Below are 17,768 nucleotides of genomic sequence, written 5' to 3'. Positions count from 1 at the left end.
ACATGGGAGAAACTCAGACATTATAGTTAAAGTGGTTTTCGAAAAGCATACTGTTAAAGTCTATCGCAGATCATGTATGCTCCATGTGTCCCAACTCGGACAAAAAGGTGCTCAAAAGGAGTCATCCTTTTGGCTATTTCTCTGATCAACAAAGCGCTACTCCACCTCCCACCACCATGTCACTCAGCCTCGTTTGACAGACAGACGTTCTGCACTGATCGTATTCAAACACCAGGGCTGAGATTACGGTCCAATACGGTACAATCAACAGTGCCACTTGACGCCGCACAAAATGTCACCTAGTTTATTCTGAACTTTCACATCACCCTACAGATCTAGGAGAAGTAGATCTAGAAGAAACAGATCAGGTTGTCAGTGTCACGCCGACTCTCTCCGGGCAGGCATCGCGTTGGTTCAGCAAGAAGACACTCGTTTCCCGTGATGATGTTATTTTCTTATTTACAATCCCCATACTATTGTTGACGTGATTGTAACACAACAGCAAAGTCAAAGTTCAGAGCTCGGTAGTCACGGAAGTAAGAGTGATCGTCATGATCGTTTGAAACGGAGGGAATCAATGCTTTTTAAAACAGGCTTCTACCAAAACGCAAGAATGTAGCGATAGTGGACGAGAGTGTCAGTGCGTTGTAGGCAGTGTTCTGTCTCTCATCGTGATCAACTCGATCCAAACCATCTACTCGAGTGTGTGTGTTTTTTTGGGGGGGGGGGGTGTGGGGGGGGTGCTTACCTTTGAGTTCCTCTCCGGCTTAAACTTGAAGTATAGGTGAACCAAACCACCTGATAAAACAACACGCAGGGCTGACTTATCGGTGCACTTCTCTTCCAGAGTGAGTTTCTCCGGTCAAAGAGTACGGCGTGACGCTCTGAATCCCCCTCGCCCGGCTGGCTGTCTGTCGCTCGGTCTTCCAGTCCTCCACGCAAGACGTAAAAAACCGAACGCGCAGGTGGAGCACGGAGCCGTGGCGCTTCCTGTTCGTCAGAAGGTGCACCACAGCACTAGACCGCCGCTGCTCCCTCTCTTCTCTGCTTCCACATCCTCTCCCTCCCTCTTTCACTCCCTCCCGGGCTGCGTCATTCCGGCGGAGCGGCCTGCGCTGCACCGTCGCGTCTCGTCAATTGACAAGAAGAACTTCTTGGGAGTCGTGATTTCACCCGGAAACAGAATACTTGGGAGAATATGGTTGGAATAAGAAAAACATTGGAGGATATGAATTAACTGAGTTGTGTGCGAATCAAATGATGATTGATTTGATTGCACGCAGTTATCGTAGTCTTTATTTCTCCAGTTTATTTCTAATTTAATTATTTTGGGATAATAATTCCATGTTACGGAATAAAGGTCCGATAAGCGGTGCATAGGCTACATGTTAACATCTGATGGGCCCGTTGTCCGTTTATTAACCCAACATCTAATGGAGATTGAGAACACCATAAATTGTTAACACGTGAATTATATCACACGACGAGTTAAAGTGCTGCATCGGTGTGATTGTGCTGCATCCTGGTGGTCAGCTGAGGTAAGACATCATACCTATGCTTCATGCACATAATGTCATGAGACGCTTCGCTTTGGGATTTGGGTAATACAATCGGCCATGACTTTCTCTATAGGCCTACCCCTAACTAACTACCCATTCATCCATATCGTCCACACCTCATCAATATGGAATGAAAGATAACTACCGAAAACAATTGAAGAAAATTGCTCATTACGTTACAAGTTTGTTGCAATGTCCGTTGAAAAATCATTACCATACCACCATAGACACATCTACGTTAAACATCTAACCAGGCACTTTGAATGTACATATAGTCACACAGATCTAAATAATAAGTCAGCATCTAAAAATAAGCATCTATTACACTGTTAATAAACATTAGTAGGAAATTAATGACATTATTCACCTGTGATAATTCCTGCCTAGACGGGCTAGAGATATGAACAGTGATGTTGGACATTTTCTTCAAATAGAGAAACCCTTTCCTTATCATTTCATTTTCCATGTTAATCGGTCCCATTTTATGTTTTTACTGCCTATACACAAACTTATAAAAAAAAACACGAATTATTATCACACGCATAACCTCATTGATAAATATGACACCAATAAGACTTCATTGGTGTTTCTTTGTTTTTACTTTGGATAGAATTGAGTGGTACACTACCGTGCCTTAAGGAGGCAGCAAAGAGGCACAGCAATACTTAGGCCTATTAATAATGAGTCGTGATATATGGACATTCTCAGTGTCTTACCTTCTTGACCATTTAAGTGTGTACAACATTGCTAAAGAACTGTGCTCGGAGTCAACGTCATGTGCACTCTGGCCCTAAATACAGCATGGTTCAATTAGACCCCCCCCCCCCCCCCCCCCCCCTCGATTCTTATTCGATTAAATGTAACCTAACCAATTCAAACGTTCACTATGCATAATCTTATCACGGATGATAAGCATGTAATAAAAAGCACACGGGACTTGAAAGGGAACTTCAAGAGTAGGCGTATAAGTATGGATATCAAAATATAATAATTTGCTTAATTGGTAGCTTTTGCCAAGAGGTATGTAATTGCTTGAAGGAAACATATTCATTGCAACGAAAGATGATTAGATCGTCCCTGCTTGTTTATTTGCGTATGTGTTGGACAGTGATGAACGTACATTCAGAGACCCAAGCCTCCAATCTTCGTTAGGCAAGTCAGAAAATGTGATGTATGCATCGCTGTCTGTTTCCTACATTTGTTTAGAAGCGAATTAGGCATTATTGTTCAAATTCGTGTTTACGCTCAACAGTGCTGGAGTACCTAACTTGAGTCAAGATCTCCAAATTATGTTTCCTAATGACTCCCCGGGCTATGACGTCACAAATAAACCACGTTATGGCTCGATGCCCAGAACCATATAACAGGCGTGCAGTTTAACAAAACACTCTGGAATATCGAGATTAATTCATCTTCGTTTTACAATAATTGTGATTGTTAATAGCCTTTATCGTCTGTATTCTAGGCATATCCTCTAGCACAATTTGTTTTCGAGGGGACATGAGCAGGGGAAAGGGTTTAAAAATAGACTCAATCAAGTCATGATGGGAAACGCGCTTCCATTTAAAACCCGACAAAGCAATTTAGAGTTCCCAAGCAAGAGGGGGAAGCGCTTTATCACACTTCCCTTTACAGTACAAGCTGCCCGGTTCCGCTGCCTGCAGAGATGGGCGGGTGCACGGGGATAAAGGTCAGCCTTAATAACTGGTCTGTTCAGAATATAGGCCTCATTTATCAACGACATGCAAATATATGTTCCTCAAAAAACATTAAACATGATAAAGGGCTATGTCCAATTTTATACATGTATGTAAACGATATATATATATATATATATATATATATATATATATATATATATATATATATATATATATATATATATATATATATATATATATATATATATATATATATATATATATATATATATATAATAATCATGTATATTGGAAACATTGGAGTTTGCACGTTTGGATCTGGCATGCGTCGCGTCATGTTGTATGACTTGGCTCCGGCGCACGTTGACATTTGGGAGTCTTTGGCCCCCATTGTTGCTCGGGGGGCACAGGGAGGTCGTCAGGAGATGCAGCTGCAGGGACAGACAGTTGATGCTCATCTTGCGTATTTATAGACACGTTATTCATAGCTATTTTTATCCCCATTTCGGCCCGAGTTGGCCTAGTTTATAGCAGGCATCCGTGTGTTGATAAATAATGCTGCTGTATCCAAACACACCATAATAATTATTATGTGGGTTTTTTAAAGAATAATTTATTGCCACGTATAGGGTTGCATCTCGAGTTGTAATTAAGATAGACATCTGTGTTGAGAGGAAATGTCATGTGACAACGTACCACGTCGAGTAGATTGGAGATCCACCAAAGGCCGGGTTAAAAAATGAAACAATTGAAAGTGTGTGTGGGACAAAGAGGGACAGAATTAACTTCCACTCGAAAAGAGGAAAAAACCCACACGAATTCGAACAATTGCCGGATTTTCTGCGAATCAAATCTTTACATATTTTCCTGTTTTGAGTTGGTGAATACCAAACACTGGTGACCCTTCTCTCCTTTTCAATGGGGCCGGGCTGATCCGTGCAGGCTCTGCGTGGAAACAGTTACTCTCCCATCTCAAACATTCTCAAGCATCCCTGGAATTCAATTGTGTTCGCGCATTTGGGAACGCGGTCACCCTATGTGTGACACGACCGGCCGGGTCACATCGTTGGGCTCTATCTCGTGCCACATGCTGCAACGCTACAAACCTGGTCGACCTGGTGAACGCGTAACACGCACTCAGGCGAAGACAGATAAACTGCTGGCTCGGGAGCAAAACGCGTCGTGCAGGCCTGATGTAGGTGGAGGAGCGAGGGGTTAAACGTGCTCTTTCAGAATGATCTGACCTCGCTCATCGTGTTGATTATATTCTGTCATCTTTCAGAGCGCAACAAAAGGAGAGCTTCCGATCACGGGTGCTCGGGGACCGCTCCACTGAAAGACGCGCGTAACAAACCCCGCAGTGCGTCAATATCCACGCCGAAAGACACGAACCGTGCAGGCTTATTATTAATCTGAAGTTACAACACAAGTAATGGATGTCTGGCACGCTCATTTAAGTACCTGTTGATATTCGCAATTGGGTCTATGTATAACATTTAAAGAACAAGAGCGTTGCCCTATTTTTTGCGCATGCAACTGCTCCATATGCGCCATAGAAGAAACATGAAAAGGCACTATGAAAAATACCTATACTAAACCCTACAATTAATTGATGAATAAAGATAAACTTCAAATTATATGAGGTTAGTGATTGCAATCACCCCAACTCACTTCACCATTTATTTGCTGCAACTTCATATCTCCTGATCAATTAATTATTGATCTATGATCATATTTTGCGTAGATGGTAAGGATGGATCAATAATCAAATAAGATGGAGACCTATTCACTGTTCAATTTAATAATTATTTTAATGGCCAATGTAGAGCCATATTTTAATTCTTACCTACCTGTAGTTATACAAAATGTGGTGGAATTATGGATATGATTTAGGTAATTTATAGATTTTTATGGAGCCTGTGCTGCCTCAAAAACAAATGTTTTGTTTATGTCGCTCTAGGCACGTGCATAATGTGTCCCGGGCCTCCGCGACATCCTGTACGCCCGCGAGTTGTTTACCGCGTGAACCGTTCACCTTAACCTCTGCGCTCACATGCACACCCGCTGAGCCCCCAACTCTGACACACGCTAGCATTTTCCGGTGTAATCATATGGTTTGTGCGTGCGTGCGTATGGGTGCGTGTGCGTGCGTACGTATACGTACATGCTTGTACAGTTAGGGATTCAATAGATGTCCCGAAAGGTAGGTCTACCAACACATGCACTTTTGTGTTGGTAGACTTTCCCTGATATGATGCTTCTGTATCGCTGATGCAATATATACACTTTTTGAATTGTATGCACCGAGCATCAAGCATTAGGTAGTAGGCCTACCTGTGACACAATATAGGTCTAATGTCCCGGATGAGTAACTAGGATGTATCATATTTCCTTCTTTTTTTTTTGGCAAATCATTTCTATTTATTATTTTTTAGTATAGTGTTTACAATACACTTGCCTTTCAAATGGTCCCTTATCTCCTCCGTGTTTACAAAACATTAATGCTAGGAAGCAAAGAGAAAATATACACGCTCCCTTGCAGGCCCGTCCCGCCGCTCCGGAGGATTAAGATGTGAGCTGAGGAGGCGCTGCGCGGGGCAGGGAGAGCTGCGGCTCTCTGCTCTATCACAAGTTAGTCAAATAAACTGCTAGAGCCCCATAACGCCGCAAATAACAAACACATCGTCTGTTTTAGATGTCCATATGTGGGACATCTGTAGGATATATGCTGATGGGTTGGAACCATAACCCTGATCTGAACGATAAAGAGCTGGAGAGATGCATTACAGCGCAAGAGGTAGCCTGGAATATCAGATATAGCCTATGTATCGTTTCAATATTCAACCACAAATTCGTATTTGTTTGTAGAATATTGTGTAATATTGTGAGTGAATCTATGTTGATAAAACCAATGGAAATAATTCTCAGGCCTGGAATAACATGTTGCTTAAAGGGCGGATTGTTACACACAATGACTTAGTGAATTAAGGTAGGCCTAGTCAATGTCAAGTTATTGATATTTAATGATACATATTAACCTATTTTCGGTCATTGGACTAGGATCTATATGCACATTTGGTAACGTAATATGTTTAGCCTTTTCAAAACCATTGCATCTGTGTGCCGTCCATATTCTCGTGTAGAAGGCAGAACAGCTGGCCTCGTGTCTGGCCGATTCAAATGTATTAATCGTGTCAAGTGAGAATAGGCCTTCATCTAACGGGTGGATGTGTGTGTGGGATGGCTTTAGGCAGCACATCGGTGTGGGGATTACACGGTCATCATGTATCGTGGACGGATTGAACAGATTGCAGCCTCGTCGCAATGTTCATAATGTTCACATCTAGGTAAGGGAAAAGCCCTACTTCGTGCAATAAAAACGTGTTCAAAAGTTACAGAATCAGTTAATGCACAAAAGGTTAACCGGCATTACCAGACGACGATCACAACAGCCGAATATGGGAAGGTGAACAATGTTGGAGATAAATAGAATGCATATTTAATTTTATTCAATTCGATGACAAGATCATTTTGAGGTTTGAAGATGTTAGCATTATAATTATAAGCAGTATTATAAGTATTATTAATTAAAAAATATATTATAATGATTATTAATGCAATTATTAATATAGGCTATTATTATTATTGCTAAAATATTCACCCGGTGCAGGGTTTTGTATTTGATTTCTTCCTTGGCGCATCCTAAATTCCAATAAATCAAATGTGTAACGATTTAATAGTGTCTCAAGGCGACCTTATTTTGACCAGCTTCTGTCTCTCCTGAGGGATCCCCTATTTGGTTTTCCAACAAGCTCTCAGATACATCCATCGACGTTTAGATTAGCAGTTAATTATGTATAATTATTATATAGGCCTAAATATAGCGATAGAGAAAGAGAGAGAGAGAGAGTGAGCGAGTAAGAGAGAGCGAGAGAGAGTTTAAAACTGGTAGGATTAAAATTCCTCGAAAGCAAAAGATAACATTATATAATGCATATTATTTTAGATGAGCATGGAATGTTGAATGGATCAACATATTGATCCTAAAATATTAATACATTAATATTGTAATGGGATACGTAGGCCTATTAATTCTTATATTACTGTGTCTAAGTGTTCATTTTATAAGTAAATTGTGTTTATCAAATAGCTAAATGGTCTGTATCGGTAATAACAAATTGTGTCATGATCATTGCATTACTTTAAGAAATACACGTTTATTAAGAAATTCACAAACCTAGAAAAGAGGGAAAGTGCTAATTAGAATTAAACATGGTCCCAGGTGGATGAGACAACACAATTACATTTATAAAAAAAAGAAAGAAAAACAAACCAAACCTGGCACCGGATAATGAAATGTTAGCCTACTAATTGGTACGTAATTAGTATGTCCGAGGTCATCTTCACATTTCCTAATTTTAGACACGGCACCAAACTGACATAAAAAAGGATTTCACTCACCGGTTAAGCCCGGTGTGTTGTATCAACACAGCCTGAGTAGAATCATGATAGAATAACACATGTGATTGTTTAGAGATGACCTACATCTAATCGTATTTTGAATGTCTCATTTGGCACCGGTAGTGAGACACTGTGCGTTCAGGCCCGCGGCTGGCCCACGGGTAGGCTTCGCGCACCGCCGACACACGACTGGAAATGCTTCAAGAATAGCTTTTGACAAATGTCTCAAAACACAATATAGACTACAATAAAGCCACAGCACGTCTTTCAATCCAAGGGGGACGGGCGAACGGGGAACGGGGACGGGACAGGGACAGGGACGGGGACGGGACGGGGACGGACAAGGACGTAAAATAGCTCCCAAAAGTTCTGCTACCTCAAGTTTCGCGGCGGCGGCTCTTCTGCACGACCTCCATTTTAATACTCTCAGCATCCACTCCTGCATATCCCCCCCCCCCCCCCCCCCCCATTAGTTGATCACAGTCAAATTGGACCCAAGAGCTCGTCACAAATGTCACTCCACAAAAACACTCTCCTTTTGTATTTTTTGTTGATATCTCTGCAGTCCCTTTCTTCCAGACTCCTCACGTCAGAGACAATTCTTTTGGTGGCACGTTATTTAAATATCAATCCTCGTGTGTAACGCCGAGTGTTTGCTCTCGTGCTCCCAGTAAGAACAGTGCATCATGGACAGCTCGGCGGGCTGGCGGGAGCAGGCAAACTGGAGGCCCGCCGCCGCTCCGTTGTTAGAGGGGACGGGAGGAGGGGGCGCCGCGGCGGCCGGGCTCAGCTGCTGCGGGTGGTGGGAGTGCGCGTGGTGGTGGTGGTGGTGGCTCATGCCGTTGTAAGAGTTCACCATGCCGGGAAGAGCCATGCTCTGCACCCGGGAGTAGGGGTTGTAGGAGGAGGGCGCGGACAGCCCCTTGACGTTGACGGGGCTCACGTTGCCGCTGGCCATCTGACACGACGTGTAGGACATGGGGGTGGGGGGCTGTCCCAGCGACCAGGAGTTGTTCATGAAGCTGGACTGGAGGTACTTGGGAGGCGAGAGGTAGCCGTAGCCATCCCCGCCGAAGAGAGATTTCCCGGGCTGGAAGTGGGTCGGTGGAGGTCTGTAGGGTCGCTTCATCCTCCGGCGCCTCCTGTAGTTTCCTTTCTCGAACATGTCCTCACACGCCGGATCGAGAGTCCAATAGTTCCCCTTTCTCTCGCCTCCGCCTTCCCGCGGGACCTTGATGAAGCACTCGTTGAGGCTCAGATTGTGCCGAATGCTGTTTTGCCAACCTTTCTTGTTTTTCTCGTAGAAAGGGAACTTGCTGATGATGTACTGGTAAATACCGGACAGGGTGAGTCGCTTCTCGGAGCTCTCCCGGATCGCCATGGCTATAAGAGCGACGTAGGAGTACGGGGGCTTCTGGGACGGGTCGGTCTTCTCCGAGATCTTCTCCTGGACCGGTTCTTCTTTGGGCCGCTCTTTCTCTTTGCTCGTGTTGGTGTCGTGGACCATCAGTGTCATGGCGTCATCTTCTGGGTTTTGGTAAGCAGCCATCATTGCGCACTTCAAAGCAACAACAACAAATCCAGCAAGTAAATATACAAGCTGGAAAAAAAAATACTTCAATAGTGTTTGCAACACAAGTGCGTAAAACCAATGGCTATTCGTCCCGACGCATCTAGGCGCCCTTGAAGTTCCCCCAAAAATATCTTCAAATGACCAGAAAAACAGCGCTGCGTAATTGCTGTTTTGTGGAAATAGTTGTGAGGATCGATGCTAGATATATACCTACTTTCTTCTCCCTCGAACAGATTTGTCCAAACTGGTTTGTAATCGAGGCGCAACCCGAGTTGTGGTCTGGTGCCTCAGTTAGCCCATCCCTCTTCACTTTCCTTCTGCTCCACGCAGCCTGCGTTTACGCAGCGCAGCTTTCCACACTGCGACGTAGAGCATTGTGATTTGTGTACTTTTTGGGGTCCGCCTCCGTCGGTGGCTCCGAATGGAAAATAACACGATCCTTTAAAGATATGGAGAGAAATGCACCACCGAAATCATTCTCTGTCTATAATTAAAAAACAACAGCGGCGTCTTATTTTTCAATGTGAGACGGAATAGACGCGTTCTGTCCTATACGCGCCGCATGGCAGTGAGACACTACAGCCAACGTGGGCCTTATCCTAATTCACAGTGGAACTATCTTAAATAAATTGGTCTACAAACCTTATACGCAAGGAAGAAAGAAAGAAAGGAAACACTTAGAAAATATTTCAAAATAAATCTATCAGAAGGTAATGTTGTACAGGGCTATTTTCAGGTCAAATAGAGTAGTTGCAAATACTTAATAATAACATTATAATTATTTATGTGAAACAGTAGCTTTATATTTTCGTTATAGTGATTTGGTATATGATAAGTGACGCAATACTTTCGCATAATATAACATATTATGTTTATTCTAATTTAGCTGAGCGTCACCAGACGGTACTGACTCACATCAATAGCCCGCACATCAACGTTATCCGTGCTAGCGTCAGCATGTGCGCAGCGCCAAGGTATTCTGGATTGATAGCGCCGCTTAATTAGGCCTCATTGCAAGGGAGATGTATGCGGCGGTATACATTTCGCCGGCCACCCATGCAGGATCTCGGCCTTTCTCTGGGAGCAGCGCGCTCTGGGAGACTGTGCAGGTGGGACAGCATTTGCATGTGTGTCATCGCCCGGCATCGGGCCCCAGTCTGCGGCCAGCCGGGGCCCACCGGAGAGAGAGGCCCCAGCCAGCTAGAGAACAGCTGAGCTGAGATGAGTGCCAGCCATCTCTCAACGTGCAATTAACCAGCGAGCCACGGCGGTACACACGGTTGTAAGGGTTAAATGTCATTTTGTTGTTCCTGTCTGAATTTTTTTCAAACTGATCTAAGACAAATAAAAAAAAAACACAACGTTTTAAGAGTTTTATAATGATGATGCATATATGTGACTAATTATAATTCTTATAACATTTTAGCCTAAGTAAAATAGAGCAGGCTTATTATTTTATTTTCCAGGTCTTTTTGACCCTCTCTCTTGGTCTCTGGGTCTGCAGAATTGACCGAACCGGTGCTTTAGAAATAACCATGTAGCCTTACCTAACCTGGCCTGATCATAAATATCCATCTAACGGATCGCAAAATGTTTTAACAAAATATTTCTAACCCAGTATGGAATAATACTACATATTACAAATACATTTTTTTTTTAAAGTTTGATTTCGACCCTTCTCTTCATATAAGTGGCTTAATAATTTATCTTGGCTTGAAATATTAAATAGTTTAAACTTTATTTACATTCATATTTGTATTGCCCTTTAAATAATCAATCAAACAGACTCATATGCCAACATGTATTAGTGGGAGCATGCATGTGCTTTGCAAAAATGACATAGACCAGGTAATAAGAGTGAACTTTGGACTTCTAATAGTGAATATTGTTTCTCTAAATGCTGAACATTTTTGTTTTAATTTTTCGCTCCATAAAATTGGAGGTCGCTTAATTTTCTGTAGATCTCCAAAACCGCAGGCCATGGATACGCAGCCCAACACCACCAGAAAAGGAATCGCGGACATTGGTTATCTCTACTTAACTCTAACCAACCTTTGAACCCCCTCATCGGTCCCATTTCTTATCTCTGTTTGAATTTCACTTTCGACAAGTTTGATTATTGTCGGACCTATTCGTTCAGTTCAACATATTGTTCGTAAATTCATGTTGGCGTATAGTTAAGGGTCTACATACAAAACGTCTAAAATAATTCACTATTTTATTTGTGAAGTAAAAAAAACGTTTGAGTATAGATTAAAAAAAAAATTGAAACTAGAAAAGATGGCCCATCGACGTGGCAATAACAATCGATAACGGTAAGCTCCCGTTTATAGTTCAGGCTGAGCCCCCTCCTTATACTGGGCCTTGCAACCTGTCAAGCGTCTTCTTTTCAAACATATCAATACTATGATCAATAGGCCTATGCAAAAAACTGGAAATAAATTAAACACAATATTCTCTTACCTTTGTTAAATGATCTATTTACTGTCACATTTAGTAAAACTTTCCTCCAGCCCCCTTTGACCAATCAAGTCGTCAGGACGTCCCACTCCGTCACCTGCGCGAGGCCTCTTCACAAGCTGCGGCGGGCACGCGCGTCACGTCACAACAAAGCCGTAAATAAACATGTTAAGAATCTACAAACACTGGAGCCGCGTAACCCGAGCTGATTGGGTGTTGAGGCGCTGAGGAATGTTAATTTGATGGAAGGCCTGGTCTGTTCGGATTATTTACTGTATATCTGATGATACAGTGTTGTGCTAAAAACCCCAAACAGTTTAAATTGCAATTACTTCACTTTGAATTGTTTGTATAAATTGTCGGCCTATAAAAATAGATAAGACAAACAACAGTATAAATGTGTAAGCACATTAAACGCAAAAAACATGGCCATAGAATTAAACATCCTAAAGCAACTTTGTATTATAACTTAAAAAATGACTGAGAGACAATGCATATTTCCTTTTCTTCATGACATCAGTATATTCACCCTGAAATAGTTTCGGCCCGCAGCTGAGCGGAGCTGAGTGCGGCTTTATGAGGAGAAGCGACTTTGTTTAATTCCAAAACAAACAGACTTACTATTCTGGACTTATCCTCAACCATCACGAGACAATAATGAGAAGGAAAACGCAGGAACACCCTATTTGAACAATTGAACATTACCAATGTCTTAATCTATTTAGCATGACTATGATGTATTAATTATTGTTAGGCCTATTTGTTCCATATAATTTCAGCTGACACTTGTGCGTGTGCTTAACACATGTTTGTGTTTGTGTGTTTGTGTGTGTGTGTGTGTGTGTGTGTGTGTGTGTGTGTGTGTGTGTGTGTGTGTGTGTGTGTGTGTGTGTGTGTGTGTGTGTGTTTGTGTGTGTGTGTGTGTGTGTGTGTGTGTGTGTGTGTGTGTGTGTGTGTGTGTGTGTGTGTGTGTGTGTGTGTGTGTGTGTGTGTGTGTGAGTGTGTTGCATCCCATAAGCCCCAATATAAAAGAAGATCGCATTTATATGCACTTAAAAAGAGTGAAATTCCTGTCCTCGTGCACATCCTGCCCTGGCTCTGAAGCAAGGATGTTTATCATAGGGGAGGAGGAATGCGCTGGACGGATCCGCCGGGTCAGCCCCGTGACCGCGCGCCGGGGCGAACCCACCCGGTAAAGGACAGGCGGGCTGATGGGACTCAAACAAAAACGCACATAGAACGGAAAAATTCGTGGCTAACAATGCGGCCTTTTTTATACTGCGTTACCGTCATCATCACCACCATCAAATAATACAAAGATAATGAGAAGGATAGTTATTATGATAATAAGAAAGTCAATAATATAAATTATTTTAGGACCAACTAATATATTGATACATATAATATTATGCTACATATATCAATAGTAATAGTCCCATAATATTGTTAATCGTTAATATTTTCGTTATCCAAAATCCTATTGTGCTGCTATTGCATCACATCATCAGAAATGCAAATCATTGGAAAATAAAATAAAATAAATCAAAATTAGGCAATTTCACTGTTCTGGAAATGTATGTTCAATAAGGAATTTAGAAAAGACAAAAAGGGCAAAATGTACATTTTACCAAAGCAAAAAGTGTTCAATACAAAAATAATACAAAGTGTTTTCTGCAGCAGAATGCGGGACGGCTCCTGTTAAAGAAGGGAGTATAATGGCGAACCAGTTATATTTTACACACATTGATTGTTATTTGCGACGATTCCACCGCTTCCCATGTTCTCTCCTCGATCACGTCACTACAGACTAAAAACCCCATCAGTGGCTCTGTGTTCAACTGCATCCGGAGCGGTATCCATGTGCATGTCTGTGCACGCGTGGTTCACCATAATTAGTGTGAACCAAAAATAGGTGAGTGTACATGGGAAGGTGTCGTTGATGGGGGTTTGGGATCCTCAGGTTCAGCTGACGAACGCCCCGGAGGCCTGAGGGATGTGGGACGGGAGCCTGTTCTGGGCTCTTATTGTGTGATCTTACTCCGTCAGTTCTTCTCTTTAGATCATTTGCATCTATAAGTGAGCCTGCATGGCTTCACACATGCAGGGAGATAGTGCCATCCCCTCCCCGTGGAAACCTTGATGAGAGGAACATCGACAGGGACCCTTCAGATGAGGCTTGTGTGGTCGGAATGCGGAGGGGAGACGGGGGGGGGGGGCTGCATGGGGATGAATTGGGAGGGGGGGGGGGGGTATAGAGGGAAGGGATGAAGAGGAGGAGGAGGAGGAGGATGAGGAGGAGGAGGAGGGGGAGCAGGAGCAGCAGGAGCAGGAGGAAGGATGTGCCCACAGCCCTCATGTCGTTCTTTAAACATGGCTCTCGTTGCCCCGCCCAGAGAGAGGAAAAAGAAGAGAGAAGCAAATAAACATGGACGCTTCAAGATCCTGCCAGCCCTCCCCCCACACACCCCTTAATCCACACACAGACACGCACCGACACGCGCACGCACACACACACACACACACACACACACACACACACACACACACACACACACACACACACACACACACACACACACACATGGACAGATGCACATGGATGCACACACAGAAAAAAAACACACACACACACACACACACACACACACATATTCACAGATGCAAGGATGCACACAAACATACCAAACACACACACATACACATTTAAACACGCACACACACACACACACACACACACACACACACACTCACACACACTCACACACACACACACACACACACACACACACACACACACACACACACACACACACACACACACACACACACACACACACAGACCTCTTTCCGATATCATCTCCATATGTCTCAAACACTGTTTAGTATCTCAATTAGGGTTAGGTTGTAAGGTTAGGTTACAACTTAAACTCAAGAATACAAGAAGAGATGTTGTTGTTATGCATTAAATATATTAACGTGGAAGGACACAAATACTTTCAACAACCTCTATAGATATATATATTCATAACTCTAGCACACTCATACACACAAACACACGCAATTATAAATTATAAAAACTGAAAATCATAGCTTTGTAGTACTTTTCTTCCACATTTTCGGTTCACCTGCATTTGCTGCAGTACTAAAACGTTGTATATTGTAGGTCTGGGTGACGATATAGAAATACACATCAAGAAGTATTTCCAATCAAAGAAAACTCATGTTGATTGTAATTTTCCTTTTTTTGTGGGAAATTAACGGGAATTTAGCAAAGATAAATAAGGGTTTCAGGCAATTAGCAATATTATTGTGCAGAGAAACTTCCTCAGCTTGTTCAGCCTGTCCTGCCTCTACCGGATCATTGTCCAAATTCTGAGAGCGTGCTTGCACACACACACACACACACACACACACACACACACACACACACACACACACACACACACACACACACACACACACACACACACACACACACACACACACACACACACACACACACACACACACTCACTCTCACACACACACACAGGTACACAAACACACGCACACACACAAACAACTTTTATAAACACAATATCAAATTATATTTAACAAATAGAAAGTGCAATGAGGACAATGTTTGTGTATGCATATGTGTATGTGTCTTTGTGTGTGGAAACATTTCAGGTTTTCTTTTTAAAATAGCCACACATCATGAATGGATGAATGTGGATGTGTGTTCTATTTTTTGGTAAAATAAGTGTGTGTTTGTGTGTGTGTGTGTGTGTGTGTGTGTGTGCGTGTGTTTGTGTGTGTGTGCCTGTATGTCAGTGCAAGGCTGCAAAAAAAAAAGCTGCATCATGTTGATGTCTGACACCTACAATCTTTTTACCATCTATACACTTTCATAAAGAACACATTTCATAGCAAAAACATAACGAGATCCAAAAATGAATCCGAGAAGCATCTATAAAGAAAGGGGAAGTGAAGCCATAGGGGAAATGAAAAAGCAAATAAGGGGGTGAGCGAGAGAGCAGGAAGAGAGGAATGAAAGGTGAGTTTGTGGGCCGAGGCGAGAGGAGCGCCACATTGTCTCCTCGCTCGCCTCGGAGCGTCAGAGTGAGCGGAGGCTGCAGCTCCTACCTACAGCCCCCGCCCTCAGCTTCCCTTCAACCCCAGCCAGACCTCCAATGAGTCACAGGAACACCACTGTATGTGTGTAAGAGTTAGCTGCCTCGCTAAATGTGTGTGTGTGTGTGTGTCTGTCCACGTTTCTATATATGTGTTTGTGTGTGTGATCTCGTGTGTGCTTCGGGCATGTGTGCTTTCGTGTTTCAGCAAGAATCTTTTTGAATGAGCATACTAGTGTAGTTTGATCTTCATGTACGTATTTTCTACGTCTACATGGCTGTTTATTACAAACAGTAACTAACAAACAGAAATTCACTTTCTGGTTAAAAACTAATCCACAGCAAACCTGTTATGAACTAGCTTTACAAGCTAACCAAAAGCTAGCACAGCCCTGATAAACATCCTGAACCGTACGGCCCGGACGCAGCCTCTGCACTCCAGCGTGTTGTCCACCCCCGCTTTATCTCTGCCAGGATCACATGTCAGGCCGAATCAAAACAAGTCACCTCGTTAGGGGTAATTACACAGGTAGCCCACCTCGCTGGGCAAACAAACATGGCCGCCAGCTGACACCGTGAAGACAGATCAAAGCGCCGGGCCATCAGGAGGAGAACGTTCACAACGCCTGCTACTGCACCCACCTCACCTCCCCGCCTTGCAACCGCCCACCCTTCTCCTCCCCCACAACCCCACGCCCACCCACGTCCCTCACAAACACACCCACACCCACACAGACACACAGACGCACAGACACACAGACACACACACACCCACACACACACACACACACACACACACACACACACACACACACACACACACACACACACACACACACACACACACACACACACACACACACACACACACACACACACACAAGCACAAGCCCACACACACACACAAACACAAGCACACAGACACACACCTAAACACACACACACACACACACGCACAAACTCACACACACACACACACACACACACACACACACACACACACACACACACACACACACACACACACACACACACACACACACACACACACACACACACACACACACACACACACACACACACACACCAAACACTTCTGCATGTCATGTTTGAAAATCAGTGGCTATAATGGTGCATCTAATGAGCATGTATTCCCATACAGATAAGGACAGAGGAGGTTGGGTTGTCTGCTGATCTGAGAAATGTCTACTGAACACCGCTGTGACCCTGTACAGTGGTGAGAACAGTCGGAGCAGTAATGGGGCAGAACCGCGTGAACATACGGATCTACGTGGCAGGTTGGCTTGGGGGTGAGATGGAGTTCAGCCAGCCTCGGTGGTCCGTGTGCAGGACCCTCAAAGAGGAGGGACAGCGGGCAGGGCGGATGTTTTACCTGTCAATGTGGCCCTTCAGCCCAACAAGCCTTGTCTGTTCGCTGCCTCCGTGGCCGTCCTTGTCTGGGTTATTTTCCCCGCTTTCGTGCTAATTTCCCTTGTTTCTGTGCACACTCTCTACCCCATTTGATCGCTCTGGAAGACATGGAGTGCGTCTGGTAGATGAGGACTATGTCTGAGTGGTTTTCCAGTTGGACGTTGGCTTTCTCTTGAGTCCGCCGGAGCCCTGAGAGAGAAAATGCATTTTGGACGGAGGGATGGAGGGACGGGCTTTTGAGTTTTGAAATCTGAATGAACTGATCTGAATGAGAGTGAGCAGTCACCAGTCCCATTATTCTTACATTGATCATTTTGATTTTAAACCATTATGGATTCTCTTTTGTAAGACAAACCTACAAACACACACACACACACACACACACACACACACACACACACACACACACACACACACACACACACACACACACACACACACACACACACACACACACACACACACACACACAAATAAAGACACACTCATTTTTCATCGTGTGGTTTCCCGG

General features: G+C 43.5%; 2 protein-coding genes across 3 annotated transcripts in view; both read right to left on the bottom strand.

The window, feature by feature from the left end:
• The window catches only part of pik3cb (phosphatidylinositol-4,5-bisphosphate 3-kinase, catalytic subunit beta), a 52,917-nt gene extending 51,834 nt beyond the window's left edge, over positions 1 to 1,083 (bottom strand). Inside the window, exon 1 of the mRNA XM_030380784.1 lies at positions 749 to 1,083. The gene's annotated coding sequence lies outside the window, so the exon portion shown is untranslated. The remainder of the gene's footprint in view (positions 1 to 748) is intronic.
• A 7,053-nt stretch (positions 1,084 to 8,136) lies between these two features.
• foxl2a (forkhead box L2a) lies at positions 8,137 to 9,600 on the bottom strand. Of its 2 annotated transcripts, none has more exons than XM_030337297.1 (2): positions 9,465 to 9,600; positions 8,137 to 9,239 (listed from the first exon to the last, which is right to left on the bottom strand). In XM_030337297.1, the coding sequence occupies exon 2, from the start codon at positions 9,231 to 9,233 to the stop codon at positions 8,301 to 8,303; it is 933 nt and encodes a 310-aa protein (XP_030193157.1). In that variant the 5' UTR covers positions 9,234 to 9,239; positions 9,465 to 9,600; the 3' UTR covers positions 8,137 to 8,300. The 2 variants fall into 2 exon arrangements, with proteins under 2 accessions (XP_030193157.1, XP_030193156.1); XM_030337296.1 differs by having other exon boundaries at positions 9,469 to 9,600.
• Positions 9,601 to 17,768: the final 8,168 nt, after the last annotated feature.

This window comes from Gadus morhua, chromosome 16, assembly GCF_902167405.1.
Source record: "Gadus morhua chromosome 16, gadMor3.0, whole genome shotgun sequence".
NCBI lineage: Eukaryota > Metazoa > Chordata > Actinopteri > Gadiformes > Gadidae > Gadus > Gadus morhua.
Note: the sequence above shows the minus strand (reverse complement) of the source record. Positions and strands in the feature narration are given on the sequence as shown.

Excerpts from the sequence above, each read along its gene's own strand:
- foxl2a (XM_030337297.1), bottom strand. The coding sequence starts at position 9,233 with ATGATGGCTGCTTACCAAAACCCAGAAGATGACGCCATGACACTGATG.